This window comes from Mastomys coucha, unplaced genomic scaffold (assembly GCF_008632895.1).
Source record: "Mastomys coucha isolate ucsf_1 unplaced genomic scaffold, UCSF_Mcou_1 pScaffold8, whole genome shotgun sequence".
Lineage (NCBI taxonomy): Eukaryota > Metazoa > Chordata > Mammalia > Rodentia > Muridae > Mastomys > Mastomys coucha.
Genome location: NW_022196914.1, coordinates 9,236,842 through 9,252,173, shown reverse-complemented (window position 1 = coordinate 9,252,173; position 15,332 = coordinate 9,236,842). Strand labels below are relative to the sequence as shown.

General features: G+C 41.6%; 1 protein-coding gene across 5 annotated transcripts in view; it reads right to left on the bottom strand.

The window, feature by feature from the left end:
• Nucleotides 1-3,079: 3,079 nt before the first annotated feature.
• The window catches only part of Drosha (drosha ribonuclease III), a 108,563-nt gene continuing 96,310 nt past the window's right edge, over nucleotides 3,080-15,332 (bottom strand). For 4 of the 5 annotated variants that reach the window (XM_031360440.1, XM_031360439.1, XM_031360441.1 and 1 more), the window contains exons 30-35: nucleotides 12,204-12,345; nucleotides 10,317-10,399; nucleotides 10,128-10,231; nucleotides 7,563-7,655; nucleotides 6,811-6,857; nucleotides 3,080-3,342 (exon numbers count right to left, since the gene is read on the bottom strand). In XM_031360440.1, coding sequence (XP_031216300.1) covers nucleotides 3,212-3,342; nucleotides 6,811-6,857; nucleotides 7,563-7,655; nucleotides 10,128-10,231; nucleotides 10,317-10,399; nucleotides 12,204-12,345 — 600 coding nt within the window. In that variant the 3' untranslated portion in view covers nucleotides 3,080-3,211. The remainder of the gene's footprint in view (nucleotides 3,343-6,810; nucleotides 6,858-7,562; nucleotides 7,656-10,127; nucleotides 10,232-10,316; nucleotides 10,400-12,203; nucleotides 12,346-15,332) is intronic. The other variant, XM_031360443.1, reaches the window with a different exon arrangement.

The following is a 15,332-nucleotide window of genomic DNA, read 5'->3' as shown; positions in this document are numbered from 1 at the left end:
CGATGATGCCAGTTTTCTGTTTGCCTGTGGAAAAAGTTGTAGAACTCTCAGCTCCTCCTGTGCCATGCCTGCCTGGGCCCTGCTATGCTCCTGCCTTGATAACAGACTGAACCTCTGAAACTGTAAGCCAGCCCCAATTAAATGTTGTCCTTGTAAGGGTTGCCTTGGTCATGGTGTCTGTTCGCAACAATGAAACCCTAACTAAGACATTGACCTAGTTTCTTCAACTGGTCAGAAAAAAAAGCAGTGGAAGATTTCCTTAGGTCAAGTCACTTTGAAAGTCTACAAAAACCAGATGTACGTACATCACAAATCTCATCTAAATCATTCCTTGAGCCAGACAACTGCGTGTTGGAAATTAAAACTTGTTGGAAATTTCATGGTGTCCCAATACTATTTTGCTTAAGTAGGATGTTTGACTTGAAAGTCTTTTTGTTCAGGAAGGTATGGTAGAGTCCACATAGTGGGATAGGCCATACCTCCTGACCAGACTGAACCCCAACCTTCCAGAAGGAGCAAGTCACTCTCTCCTGGCCCTGTGTGGCACCTGACACACAGTGACATTTCCTCTTCTAGACAGTGAGCTCCCTTAGGACAAGGGCTCGGCTTCAAATCGTTACACCCAGGATGTAACGATTGTGTATATGCTACGAATTCTAGTAAACCTTTGAATGCAGCATGCTCTGACAATCCCTAATTTGTGTGTAGGACTGTTTCATGGCTGTCAATCTTAACATCTCTCAATCTGCACCCAGGAATTTCTGAATCATACATAAGGATCAGTGCAAGAAGCCTGTGAGCTGGTGCAGAGCAGTGGCTGGCAACAGACGACCTTTTTTTTTTCTTCTTCATATGGTTGGGCCGATAAACACTTACTTGCAGTGAAAGTGCACATGCAACAGTCAGGACAACATCAGGTGCAGGTTTCAGGACCTACCTAGTCCAGACATTCAGCTCCTGTTCACTATCCCAGACCCATAAACCCAACTTCAAATTCCTGCAAGATGTCCTGTCAGCCACACCCAAAACGTTCAGAGTCAGTGCTCAATGGACTTACATTAGCTGAGTTACTGCATGAACTTACCCCTCAGCAAAACTTGATGGTGACACTGGGTCAGGGTGGAGAAGAGGCAGGCTGGAGCCTGTGGTCACAGCGGTCATTCTGCTCTGATGTGTCCATGACAAGAGCTATACACACACACACACACATGTTCTATATATATGAATGAAGCTATATAGTCTTCATATCACTTTGGGAAGCAGAAAAGGGTCAGAGGACTACGAGTCCCAATAAAGATTCTTGACTGGCATGTTAGATCTGGCATTACTTTGAAACATTTAAGATTCATGAAAATGTTTATTTAAAGAACATTTCAAAGCTCAGCAGGGTGCAGCCTGCTGCAGGGTGACCTAGGTTCCATTCCTGGAGCCACATGGCAGAGAACTAACCCCCAAGAGTTGTGTTGACCCAAATACATGTCATAGGATACCTCACACAGACACATCTCTTTTATATTTATATATATATATATATATATTCCCTTGCACTTTGGTTTTGCCTATACCAATGTCAAGGCACCCAGATATCCAGCAGCTCCACTTCCTGTTCTGCTATCCACTGCATACATAGCTTAAATACAATGCTCAGACATAACTACATCAATGACGTGGAAGACATGCTGGAAACAAGTGGCTCAAAGTGAGCTCTTCTCCCTCCCCAGCGCTGGCCCCAGATTCCTCAGAAAGTATGAACCAAGAACATGTGATATGTATGTATACACATGTGCATACATGTGTACAACCTACAAATCTTTCAGTACCATAGCTCAAGACAGACATTGACAATAACACACTTAACACACCATGCCAGGTAATTAAAAGAACAGCAATGGAAACCGAATATACAGCGTTACACTGAGCACATGCTTAAATGGTATGCACCCACACGTACACAGGTCTGACGGGATACACAAACTCTATGGGTGATGGAGTCACAAGGAATTTACCTTCTTGCTTGTGCTTTCTAATAGTTTCAAAGTAACAATCTTCCTACTACTAAAATACCTTTTAAAACGTCAGATATATATATATATAAAACATGTCCAGGTGCCAACTGGTTCTTTCCTATCCTCCTCAACTCAATTCAATGATGCCCTTTCAGGGAGACTTCCTCTACCACCCCACTTACAACTGCACCCACTAACCTCCCTACTGACTGTGTTCTGGATATGGGGTGCTCTTGTGTTAGCACACGAGCTCCCTGAGGTGTGGGTGTGGTCTGTGTTATTCACGGCTGCATCCCTGCATGCAGTACAGGAACAGTACCTGGTACACAGTGGACATTCACTACATATCTGCTGAAATAATGAATAAAAACACATCTGTCTTATAAGTTTTGCTTTTGTTAATAAGAAACCCCTGATGTTCAGTGTAAAATAACTTAAAGAATCTAGGGGACCACAAGAGATACTGCTAAAAGCTATGAGAACTTTTCTTCCTGACTCCTAGCCCTTTGTACCCATCCTCCACACACATAAAATTAAATACAACTTGAGGAGACTCTGAAACACCCCCAAAGTCCCTCTAAACCCCACGGAGAGAGAAGCTGCTTTAAAGGATGTTCTGACTCAGCACAACTTCCTGCCTATTCTGATGACTCAGAGAATACGTGTGACTCGGACCAAGTCCTCCGGCTCCAGTAACAAGTCAGAGGCTCACCAGGCTTCTCTTACATAGGGCTCACTGCACTGCTTGGAATGGGTTAGCTTCAATATCAGCACAGATGAAAGCCGGAAAATGTGATCAATAATACATATTTCAGAAGAGTAAAGCTGTTACCACAGGCAGTAGTAACAAATACCAAAAATACCTGGTAAAGTGAGTATGTCCCTTGTCAACTGACAATCTGAAGTTACAATCTGAATTAGAAAACAGCAACTATTCCATAGAATACACCTGCCTGAATTTTATTCTTTAAAGAGCGAAATAAGGGGAATAACGCGCATCTACTAAATAGGAATCGAATACTCTGTAACCAAGACCATCCAGCTAGAAACGGAATGTTCATTAAGACGACAACTGCAGTGTAACTTTGAGCTTTATTTCAATGGGTATACTTCATTCATCGTCTGAAGGAAAAGCAGGCTAGGTCTCGAAAGGCCGCGGTCACAGTTCTTAGAAAGCCATAGCACCGCCATTTCCGTGCCCTCCTTTACTTCTTGATGTCTTCGGCCTCCTCTGGCTCTCTCTCCTGATGCTCTCTTTCCCACCTCATTTCTTTTAACTCTTGTCTGTATTTCCGCTCAATGAACCGCTTCTGATGAGCCATCTGGGGAAAGTTATCTGACACAAGGAGATATGTTTAATACTTAATAAAGGGTATGGGTGCACACAGACAAACATGTAATTAGCACACATACAGAACTGTGTTTTATAAAACTGAGGCTAAGAATGACCTATTTTCTTTTTACTCTTTTGTTTTGTACACACACACTACAAGTCTGGATTGGCAACTCAGATTCTACTTTCAATATCTGATGTATGTAGAACAGAGTAAACACCAAAACATACAGCAACTTAAAAGAAAGATATAAGGTTCTGGAAGGTTTCCAAACAGGCAGTGCTTTAAGCAGCATTTTCTACAATGAGTGACTTCCAGGGAGACAGAAAGAAAGAAGGAATGTGGGGTCTATGGCTTGGAAAAGCTCAAGCTAAAAGCTTCCAAGCAAGCAATGCTAGCACAGTCAGGATTATAAGAATGAAAGTTTTCCAGAAGAGCAGAACCATATTAGGTACAAGGAAAGCCACAGTCTAAGTCCCCATGTCTGTGGTCACTTCTATCTTTAGTGAGCCATAAAAGGCCACAGCTCTATTGCACAGGTAAGTCATGTGGAGAACACTGACAGATAAAGGGAGAGCTGTCACTCAGTGGTGCAGATAGGCTATATTTAGTTTGAGACCTGACCCTGTGTAACACACAGACACAAGGAAAATCTGGATTAAGATTTAGAAACTCTCCATTTCTCTTTTCACATGCAGAACTGCATTAATGTGACACGAGCTAGGAGATCAAACATGGAATGGGAAACAATCATTGTGTTCTTAGCCAGCAAACACGCAGACAAAGGTCATAAAGGACACCCAAGTCTGGCAACACCATGAGAAACGACACAGCTCTGCCTGGCCAACTAAGGAGTATTCTGTATTTCACACAGGAATAGTCGGAGGGGAGGGGGCATGGCTTTCGAAGGAAAGCAAGTCTGTTTACTTGTCTGTTGTACGGCTGGAGCGAGATGAGGTGGTCTGTCTATATACACCAGGTCCTCAATTCTTTTCTATACTGTACCCCATCTTCATTATAGGTTGGAGACAGGGACAAAGTGAAAAAGACACTTGGAAGGATGCAGTAATACTCAGTCCTTACATACTGCATACATTTTAACTTTGAACACTGTAAGTACTTAAAAAACAAAAACAAAAAAAAACCCAAAACCTCGTCAAATAAATCCCCAGAACTCCATTGGAAAGGCAAGGTTATATTAAACAGGTCCCATTTTTTTTTCAGTAGATTTTACTGTGTAACTAAGTTTGTACTAAAAAGTCCTATTGTTCACACCTACCCATGAAGAAGCTCTCAGAACATAGCCACAACTCTGTTCAGGAAAGTGTTCCAACATTATGTAGTGATATGTAAGTGTACGTATGTCTTTATGTATGTACACATATACTATATAGACAGTGAACATCTTTCCACTCTCTTCCTCTACACTGCTAACTATTGGTGGGTATAATATTTTCCTTTATTTCAGTACAAGCATTTCCTGTATTTCTATATTGGTCTCCAACGGCATTATTTCAACAGATACAAGCACATCACATTTGGATATTCAGGAACCGGTAAACTATTGCCATTAAGCCAAATATAGCTCTCAATCGGTTTCTGTAAATAAAACAGACACACGGACATTTGACACCACCTATGTCTGTACGCCACAATGTGAAGCCTAAATCCGTGCGACTGGTCCTTTGCAGAATGTCTGCCGGCCCATGGGACAGTGCTCACCAAGAAGCATTCACTTACTGTTAATGTGCTGGTTCATTTCGTTTAAATATTACGCTATTATAAATCAAATTGTCATGATTACTGCAGTATATGAGTTGCAGCTCAGAATCTTAGTATTTCCTTAAGTTGGAGTCCTAGAAATGGAATCAGGACCAAAAGGTAAAAACTTCTTTAAGGATGGGACATAATGCCAATTTACCTTCCTGCATTTAAGCAATCTACTCCTATCATCCTCTTGGGGATGTCTGTCTTGAAATTAGTCATTTTTCTAGTACTATTTTATAGCTGACTAAATGCATCAGAAGTGGGGGTAGACTCTATTGTTATAACTGGAAAAAAGAATCGCACTCTCCTTCAATAAATGATGGTGCATCTGTACAAACAATCAATGAAAACATTCTCCAGAAATGTCAATGGAAAACTCTCAGTGTAGATTCTATGGATGCTAGACCCTGGCAGCACTGGCTTCTGTCCCCACTAACTACCCTCCCTGCCTCTGGACAGTAAGCCACTGTCCACTGACTTCCACTTGGCTAGAGGCCCTCTAACTTCTCCTGGAACCTCTCTCAGACTTGAGAATCCTGGGACACTCCACTTTGAGCCTGTGCACTCACTGTCCCCCACTCCTTTAGCTGGTTCTCAAAGCACTGGCATACGTGCCCACAGGTTCTTCTGTGAAGCACAACAGACCTCAGAGAAGACTGTCCTGTTCTCATGCCTTCAATTGACAAGCCTAGGCAGCTCTCTACACCATCAACTAGGCAACTGAAGTCTCTTCAGCATGTGCCTTTCACTCTTGAGACAATCAATCTTCAGAACTAAATGCACCACAATCTAGATGTTTATTGTAGACACTGAACACACACACAAAGAGGGAGGGAGCGAGGGAGGGAAGAAGGGAGAAAGAGAGACAGAGACAGACTCGCGCACGCAAAGTAACCACAATAAGAAAATAATAAGAAAAACATCAGTGAAATATAGCATGTCCACAGTAAGAAATAGCATGCAACTGTTAAGAAAGACTGAATGGAAGCCATTCTCTATGCACTATATATTCACGCAGAAGTATGTAGTTGCTATCCAATTTAAATAAGACAATGAACAAAGAAACAATAAGCAAAAAAATCTTCCCATGTATACATTTATGCCTACATAGATTTTTTTTTTTCCCAGATAGGGTTTCTCTGTAGGCAAGGATGGCCTTGGACTCAAAGATCTACTGCCTCTGCCTCCTGGGTGCTGGGATTAAAGGTGTATGCCACCACACCCAGCTTTCATAGATTTTTAACTTTTATTTCGTTTGTTTTGCTTTGCTTTAAACTGAGCTCTCATGTGGCCCAGGCTTACTTTGATCTCAGAATGTGGCTTCAGGTGACCTTGACTCCCTGATCACCTGAATCTACTTCCCAAGTGCTGGAACACACAGGCATGTGTCACCAAGCCTGGCTTATGTGACTATAGAAGGATGGGGAAGTATCGTCAGAAAGAGAAGGCCACTCACAGAGGGGTAGCGCTCCACGTAAAAAGGAAAATGTAAACCCCATCCAGGACTGCCTTCAAAAATTACAATTTGCTTTATACATAGCACACATTCTACTGTGCTTCTACTGTGCTCTGTATGGAGGAAAATTAATAACAAAGATCGATCACATTTTATCAAAACTTAGCCATTCCTCTACTTCACTTTCCTTCCATAAAATACACATTCCATTGTGAAGGTGTAATTAGAGAAGAGGAGACAGGCTTACATTTCTCAAGTGCATCCATTGCTGCTCCCATTTCTGCTTGTTGAATGCTGTTGAATAAATAAAGGTGAGGTAGACTTTAAAGGTTTTCTTCTTCAAAAACACAGATTATTAATGCTGATTTTCATATCTCATTCATAAAACTTCATGTGATTACTTCCCTCACACACTGAATTGCATGGCTAGGAACACACACAAGAGCATGCAGAAATGCCTTTTATTTACACAAAGCCTCTTAAAAGCATGGGTCCCACACTAATACTGCAACAGAGTATCTTCCATTTATAGTGGGGCTGAAGTATTTCTTAGGTCTGAAAACACTTCATGTAGAGGTTAATCATGAAAAGAATAAAACACAGAGAGACATGGGCAAGCCATAGATTATATATATAATTCTTGTTCCTAAAATGTGGTACGCACGCCCACAAAGCTCGTGTGATCGGAAGTGAGGCATAGACCAAGGCTATCCTGCACACCTCACACATCTGCGGAGGCTGAGCTCAGGTGGAACTGACTTGTGTAGCAACTGATGTAGTTTTCTCAACAAGGCCAAGGCTCCTTGTACAGTGGTATGCCTGGCCCAAGGCTAATTTCCAAGTTTCTCGGTTGGCTTAGAAGGGACGTTAGTCCTCAGGATTCATTTTGCTATAACTGAAGACACTTCACATTCTAATCTTGCTACACAGACTGCAGAGGTAGGACCTTTCCTGAACAGAGATGTACACTCCATGAAACCCAGTGTTTTCTTCTCCTACCTTGGTCCTTTCCCACAGCCTATCCTTTCTCCCTTGAAATAAACAGCCACAGTGTAGGTTCTAGCGTGGGATGGCCCCACTGTCTGCAAAGTCCTGAAATGAAAGAACATTAATTATGATACAATGCTCAGTTATTTTGCTATTATATAACTGACAAAAACCAAAACAAAAAACATTATTCCTACTGCCCAGAAAGAATGTAAAAATAACAAGAAATGTGGAAAAAGGAAGTAATTTAATTTTTGATTTGCTAACCTAACAAAATAGAAAATTAAAAAACAAAAAGTGCATTGTAGTTTTATATTTTTCTCAAAGAGGAATAGTACCTGAGGTCTCACAGTTAAGTATGTGATACTTTAAAACAACTTCTAAGTGTGGATATTCTAGTATCACATAATTAGCAACCTTTTATTATGAAGAATTGAGGGCTTTAGTTTGTTATTTTACAATGCTCATCACAGCTAAAAGTAATAAATTGGTAATATCACCTCGGGACAGGCCGGAATGGTTTCACATCCTTTATGGATTCCACCTAATGTCTAATACTTTACCTAAGAGATCAGAAAATATATTTACTTTCTAAAACATCTGTGATCATTTCGGAGATATGCTATAATGGCAAGCCTATAACACAACCACTAAAAACCAAAGCTGCAGATACTCTGGATTTAATGACAAGGTGCAGATTTCCAACGTAAAAACCTGATATCTCATGGGAAAGGGAAATTAAAAGTAGTCAAGAATGATAATGGGATAAACACAGTAATCAGGAAGACCACGGAAAGCAACCCCACCATCTTGATAACAAAGAACAAAGCCACCATGTACTTTTGTGGGAGGATTTATGGGGAGAGAACACAGCAATTTCCTTTCCGTTTACATACCCAAAGGTGCATATCGTGGCTTAAGGTGCTACTTACTAATCATCCCTGTCTTATAAGACATGCACCATCTTTATCATTGACCCTCAGTTATCACTTTGATGGGGAAATTTTTTGATTCAATCATACCACATAGCTTAGGCATTCATTATGCTTACTAGACAGATCGATAGGCGGTTTCTATAGGGATTTTTCTCCAAGAGAGAAAACCGTTTCACACTGGCAGCTTCTTGCCATAAGATGACTAGTCTTCTGGCCTCTGTTTTGCTAGCAGCACAAAAGCTTGTAAACAGGTGGGACTTTTTTTTCTTTAATATTTTGGAGTTAGAAAAGTCCTAAAGGAGGGGCGTTCTGGAGGAGCACACCCACCTACATGGGGGTGTTAGAACCTTTTGTTCCCAAAGGCATGGCGTAAACAGTATTGAAACTGGACTTTTTTTTTAATTAATAAGAAATAAATATGTGTGTACATGTAGATGTGTTGGAACACAGTCCAAGAATGGAGTCCTGTGAGAATTCTGAGGGTTTGTTGGAAAACTCTAAGAAAATGAGACAAGGTCTCGTGACGTCAAAACCGAACTGTTCTTGGAATATGTCTGTGTATTCCTCCCAGATGCAGCAGACAGCAGAGGGAGTTTACTTCAGCTGTTGTTATTCATGTGCCATGCGGGCTAGTCCTTGTGACTGAGCACCTTACTCACGTGATTCTTCTTAACCCCAGAGTATAAACTGTCTGATGCTCCGTATAAAGTGGGCTACTGTATGAGACGTTAGCCTGGCTCATTTTTAGGCCCCCACCCTCTTAGGATCATGCCACCAACTAGAGAGGTAAACATGTGCGGGTGCCCAGAGGCCAGAGGAGCAACTGATCCCTGGAGCTGGGTTACAAGTGGTTGAGAGCCGAGTGTGGGTGCTGGGAATCGAACCTGGGTCCCCCTGTAAGAGCAGCAAGTGTTCTTAGTCTTCTCCAGCCTAGTGTAACTAGATTTCTAAGCATCCCTAAAATAGCATCAGCAGTGCTTTGGGAGGCAGCCATGTTACCCTAATCATTCTTTACTCTGATACCCATCCAGACCCTTTCTCAGGCCACAAGTGAGGTCACAAGTAGAAGGCAACTCTTGATTCAGATTCCAGGAAAAGCAGTACTTGAGTAACAATGCAGCAGCAGTAAACAGTTGTTCCATTTCTCTCCAGCTTGGGAGACACCATTTCAGATAACAGAGGCCAACAGGGGCTCAGGGGAAAGTACAAGTAGAACCCAAATATTGCTAGGAACAACACACAGTCCATCACTCCTACATGAAATCAGACAAATAAAAACCTCTACAGAAGAACTACTTAATGAGGGGGCCTAAGAGATAGATAGTTCAGGGAATAAGAGCACTTGCTGCTCCTGCAGAGGACCCAGGTTCGATCCCTGGCACCCACAACCATGAAAACATCTTAAAAATCAACAAGTACTACAAGTATACAATTGCTATACCTCGATCTTATATCTTAGTGTATCTCTGTGCCAGGCAGTAGGTCAGAGAAACTTACAGATGAGAGAAAGCAGAGACAATCAAGATGTACCCACTTATAGCTAGGACAGAGAGTTTTAGAGCTTAGCTAGTGTCAAGAGAAGTCCCTGCATTCTCCATTTAAGCACACTGCAGCCGATGGCTGGCAGACAGCAGGCACTTACTTGTATAAGGGGATGTCTGGCTCTTTCCCTTCTGTCCTCAGGGTCAGGCAACACTGCTGCAGCTGCGACTTGGGGTCATTCCAGTCCTGATTCAGAATGAACTCCTGTGGGAATCCCCCAAAGCATTGAGCAGTGTGCTTCAGAGCTACCCAGAGCAAAGCGCGCACTGATAGAAACATGAGTGCTCACCTTCAGCCGGGGGAAGAAGCAGACGTTCATGAAAGTGTGAACATATTCCAAGTCCTTGTCAATGTACAGCGCTGCAATAAATGCTGAGAAACAAATGTGAAGGAAATAAGCAACCCACTGTTCTTTACCAGAAATGGCATGCGCTGAGCATCTTCCTTATGAATCTTTATATGTAATCAGGTATATGTACATGGGTGGCAGCAACAGAACGTGGGTCCTCCACAAAGACCCGTAAATGCTCATAACTGCTGAGCCACCCAGTCCTAAGGGCTATAAGCTTTTAAGTCGTATTTTCACAAGATTTTTGACTTCTAAACACTCTTTTCTTTTAAGCACAATTATTTCTTTTTTCTTCAAATAGAACTGCACCCTTTATCACTACTATCAGAAGCACCAACACAGATGTGTGATTAAGATGAAAAATTACAGAGCAGACACCAAACTGCCCTAAGCAGTGGCTAAGTGAATCGTCTAACACAGAGGCTCCCAGCCTCCTAATGCGACCTTTAACACAATCCCTCATCTTGTGGTAACACCCCCCAGTCATGAAGTTACTCTCATTGCTGCTAGTTACCTGTAACTTTGCTACTGTTAGAATGTAAACTTATTGTGGTTTTAAGCGACCCCTGTGAAAGGCTCACTGGACCCCCAGGTTGAGAACCACTGGTCTAAAGTCTACCAATACTGTAGTGTGGAACAGGGATGAGACCTGGGATCTCACGAGAAGGGAACTGGAAATGCCAACCGTGGAGCAAATGATGCAAGGGTAAGCACACCCCAACTGCATCCTGAGACCACTCCTGTGGTCCACAGTTCCATGGCAAGTTTCATAACCATAGAAAGAAGTGAGAAAATTCAAAGATTTGACCTGCTCAAATTAAGAAAAACTCAATGACGACATAATTTATGTAACTGAATTAGTAAGGGACAATTCCAAAGGCAGGATCACTTAAGAGAATTTTAGCCAAGTGGACAAATGGTGCATTTATTTAAAAGAATACAAAACCTTTTATTGAACTAAAATAAAAATGGCAGTGACACCATTCACTCAGCTGAATTTTACTTCCCTTCAGGTGCCTTGGTTAGACTGCCTTTATACTCCGTAAATAAGCTGGCTTGCACAGTAGGCTTTAACATTTTACATAATTTCTATTCTGAAAAATACTATAGCATAAAAAGCTCTAAGGCCCAGAGAATGTTCTAGTTCTTTTGAAGTAATATTAGAAATAATAAAATTATGTGTATAATCCCTTAATTAGCTATAATGGAATTATTTATGCTTCCAGACTATATCAGAAAATGAAAAAGATGGTGTCTGTTCTCACTCAAAACAATAGGTGGTGATTTGGATATTTAGTGAATAAATTAAATTATCTTTTTTTCTATGTCCCTTTATGAAGAGTGCTGGGTAGCAAAACCAACCAAACAAACAAACCAACCAAACCCACTACTGTGACTCTGAATAACTAATCTTTACATTGTGTTACTGTTTCAGACAAAGGGACTTGATGACTACCCCTGAATACAGATCAAACAACAAAAATGTATTGCTCACATGGCTTAGCGAAAGACAAAAATAAATAAAAAACAAAAGAGGTTACTCAGACAAATGTGGTAACCCAAGCTTATAATGCCAGGAGACAGAGGCAGGGGCGCCCTAGGAGCTCAAGGCCACCTTTGACTACATAGGAAAGTTTAAGGTTAACCCGAGCTATACAAAATATTGTAGAAAAGAAGTAGAAAAACAGAGAAAAGAAGTTCGTTAGCTAGAACAGCATAATCATCATCATCATCATCATCATCATCATGAAAAGAGTAAGCTCTAGTTGGTTTAATTTAAACCTTGGACTGGAAGTTAAAAAGCTCCACACTGTAGGTAGGACTCACATTCCAAAAGGTCTGCCAAAGTCTTGGTTCTTAGGGCCACGGGTCTCTTGGTTTTGTCATTGGTGATGGCATACTCCTGCATGCCCAGTTCCTCTGCTACCTTGGCTTGAGTTCTGTTGTTCACTAAGGAACTTCGTAACAACTGTTAAAAAAGAAATGGCGTACGGTTAGAAATCACATCAGCTCTGGTCTCTCTCCTGCTCCTGTGTTGAACCCAAACACCCCACAGCATGTCACAAGGGGACAGTAAACAAGTGACCGTCTAAGTCCTCTAACCTCAGGAGACTGTAACATACTCCAAATGCTTACTCTACTGTCTCCCTAATGACTCATCCATCCACTGCCTGGATTTAACCGGGCAGTTGGATAAACCAATGACTTATTTAGTAGCACTGAGCAGGATTTTGGGAGGGGATACACAGCAATCTGACTAAGACACGACTACAGAAACACTCAAAGCTAGTCAGGAAACATTAAAACTCTTAAAAATCACTTTACTTAATATAATTTATACTCAGTAAATTATGCTCCTTTTGTGTACAATTAGATACATTTTGAAAACTTTACCCATTTTTACCGCCCCAAAACAAATTTTCCATATCCTGAAATAATCAGTCTTCCCCAATGATTACAGGGGACATCCAGCAATCAAACCTGCGCTTAAAGTTGTCCACAAGAAGCGTATTTTATAATACAGGCCCTAATTTTGATACTACATGACTTAGGGAAGAGATGTTTCAATATTATTAAAACACCTATTTATTTATTTTTAGCTGTTATCTTAAAGACTTACATTACATATCCTGTATCTCAGTCTTCTCGTACTCAGACCCTTTATCTTTATTTATATTCTATGCATGTGTGTGTGCATACAGATGCACTACATGAACCAGAGGATGCTGGGATTCCCAGAGCGACCTGCAGTAAGCCTCCCCACAGAGGCATTAGGGACAGAACTCAGATCCTCTACAAGAGCAGCAAGCTCTTTAACCACTGAGCTCCAGCCCCAAATTTCAATTTATTTATAGATTTCAACCTCAGGAATTCAAAACAGAAATGTCTTCTATGAGTTTGAGACTACTAAGAGCCCTCCAAGGACGATTCAGAGTAATGTCAGGCATTGCCTGAACATTCTATAACTGATCCACTCCAAGTGTCCAGAAAACAAGCATTGAACGCTCTGGGAGAGAGATGCGAAAGGAGACTAGGGAAGCAGGTAGATTCCAAGATGGGAAGTCACCAAACTTTAAAAAACTGACATGATTATCCCCGATCCCTAAAACTCAAGGGAATAATGTACTTGAATCTATGTTTCCTTACCAGAAGCATAAACAAATAGTTGGCTTCCTGAACACAGGACAGGCAGAAGCCGCTGTGAGTCATGCTGGCATTACAGCCGCCACTGTTCCATAGAGCACTGTGTTTATTAGATGCAAGCTTTATGCTCTACGGCTCCACGGTGTCAACAAAGCTTATGAAAAATCAAGATTTATTCTCAATGCTCGAGAGTGAATCCTTGACAATAGATAAATAAGGAACAATATGTTCTTAATTTGTCTGACAATGATTCATGAAGCAGAGATACAACTTGATCTCCATAAGCCTTGCATGAATTGAATCTTAGACTGTAACTCTTTGCCTGCCTCTGCTCCATTTTCATTCCCAATTCCCCTTAACTACAGTTTTTCTTCAGTACACTAGTCCTTTAAAATTAATATATGCATGTTATTTTGTACAACTAATATATAGCAATAAATATACATATAAATTAAAACCCACAAAAATTAAAAGGCCAAATCTAACATGACTACATGAACCAAACAGCAGAAGCCCACATCACCAACTCACAGAATCCATGAGCTGGAAGTGCTATCTCTTTCTGTGGTTTGGATTTCAAGTTGAAATAGACCCCCTACGGAAGGGCGGTTATTCTGGGAGAATGATTCTGTTGAGCAAGTTGAATCCATGCTTTGGGTAAGGAGAGAAGCTCCACAGGCTGTGGAAATTGTGTGTGCTTGCCCCAGGACCAATGGGCTCAATGTGAACGAGAGCACACACAAGTGAAGACACACTGCGGGCCACCAGGCCACAGCTGCCTACCTTCCAGCGCCACAGCTCCTCCTTCAGTGCCAGGTAGTAACACCGTCTGACAGGAGGGAAGCTAAGTGGATGGAGACAGCAGTTGCTTGAACCAGCTTTGCTTTAAGACAAGCCCTGGCAGGTCTTAGGGCGGCAATGTGGGCCAGTTAAGTTCTTGCCAAAGACTCAGAGTAAGAAGCAAGAGTCAACGAGGAGAGGGAAACCAGTGATTAACCTTACTTCTGTAGTGCACTTTGGAACATGAAGTAAAATGAGATAAGACTTTGCTCTCTACCTAATCATGAAAGCCCAAATGGAGGTTCATTAAAGTGACAATTTCCATCTGTGTCCTCAGCTGAATTCAACTTCAGAATAAATCTACTATTTGGCAAACCATGGGAGGCAAAGCCTGTGAGCTTCTGGGGTTAGTGTGGCAGCAGCGCAGGCTGATTATTCACCAGGTCTGTGCTGAAAGCTGAGGGTCCAGCAGGATCAACAGCATCCTTTTAAAGCACTTCAGAAGGGACCCACTCCTAAGCAAGCCACACACAGATCAGCCACAACAATCACTGTGCTGATGGAGATGCAAGCACAGACTACAGCTGCTCCCCTTAGGCAAGCTGCCCAGAGAAGGTGAACTAGGAAATCCTTCCCAAGAACATTCTAGTCAACTTCAATACTGAGGCCTAAGAGACTTCTCCAGCACTGGTGCCCGCATTTCTCCAAAACACCAAGAGATCAGAAGTTCAACTCTGAACTATAGATGCTTGCTTTTTGAAAAGATTCATGTGGATTCTGATGAACATAGAATTTGACTTAAAAAAAAAAAAAGACTAGGGTAGTTAATGGGAAAATGGCTAAGAGAGAGAATTTTCTAGGAAAATTAAACATTGTGGCAAAAGGAGGGACCATGATACAGTAAGGTGACCACAGTGGAAACTAGGGAAAAAAGAATCAGAGCCAAGTGAGGGAAAGCTGATACAAGCAAGACCACCAGGAGACAGAAGGAAGTTAAATGTCCCTGCAGAAAATAATACATCCCCAAAGCGG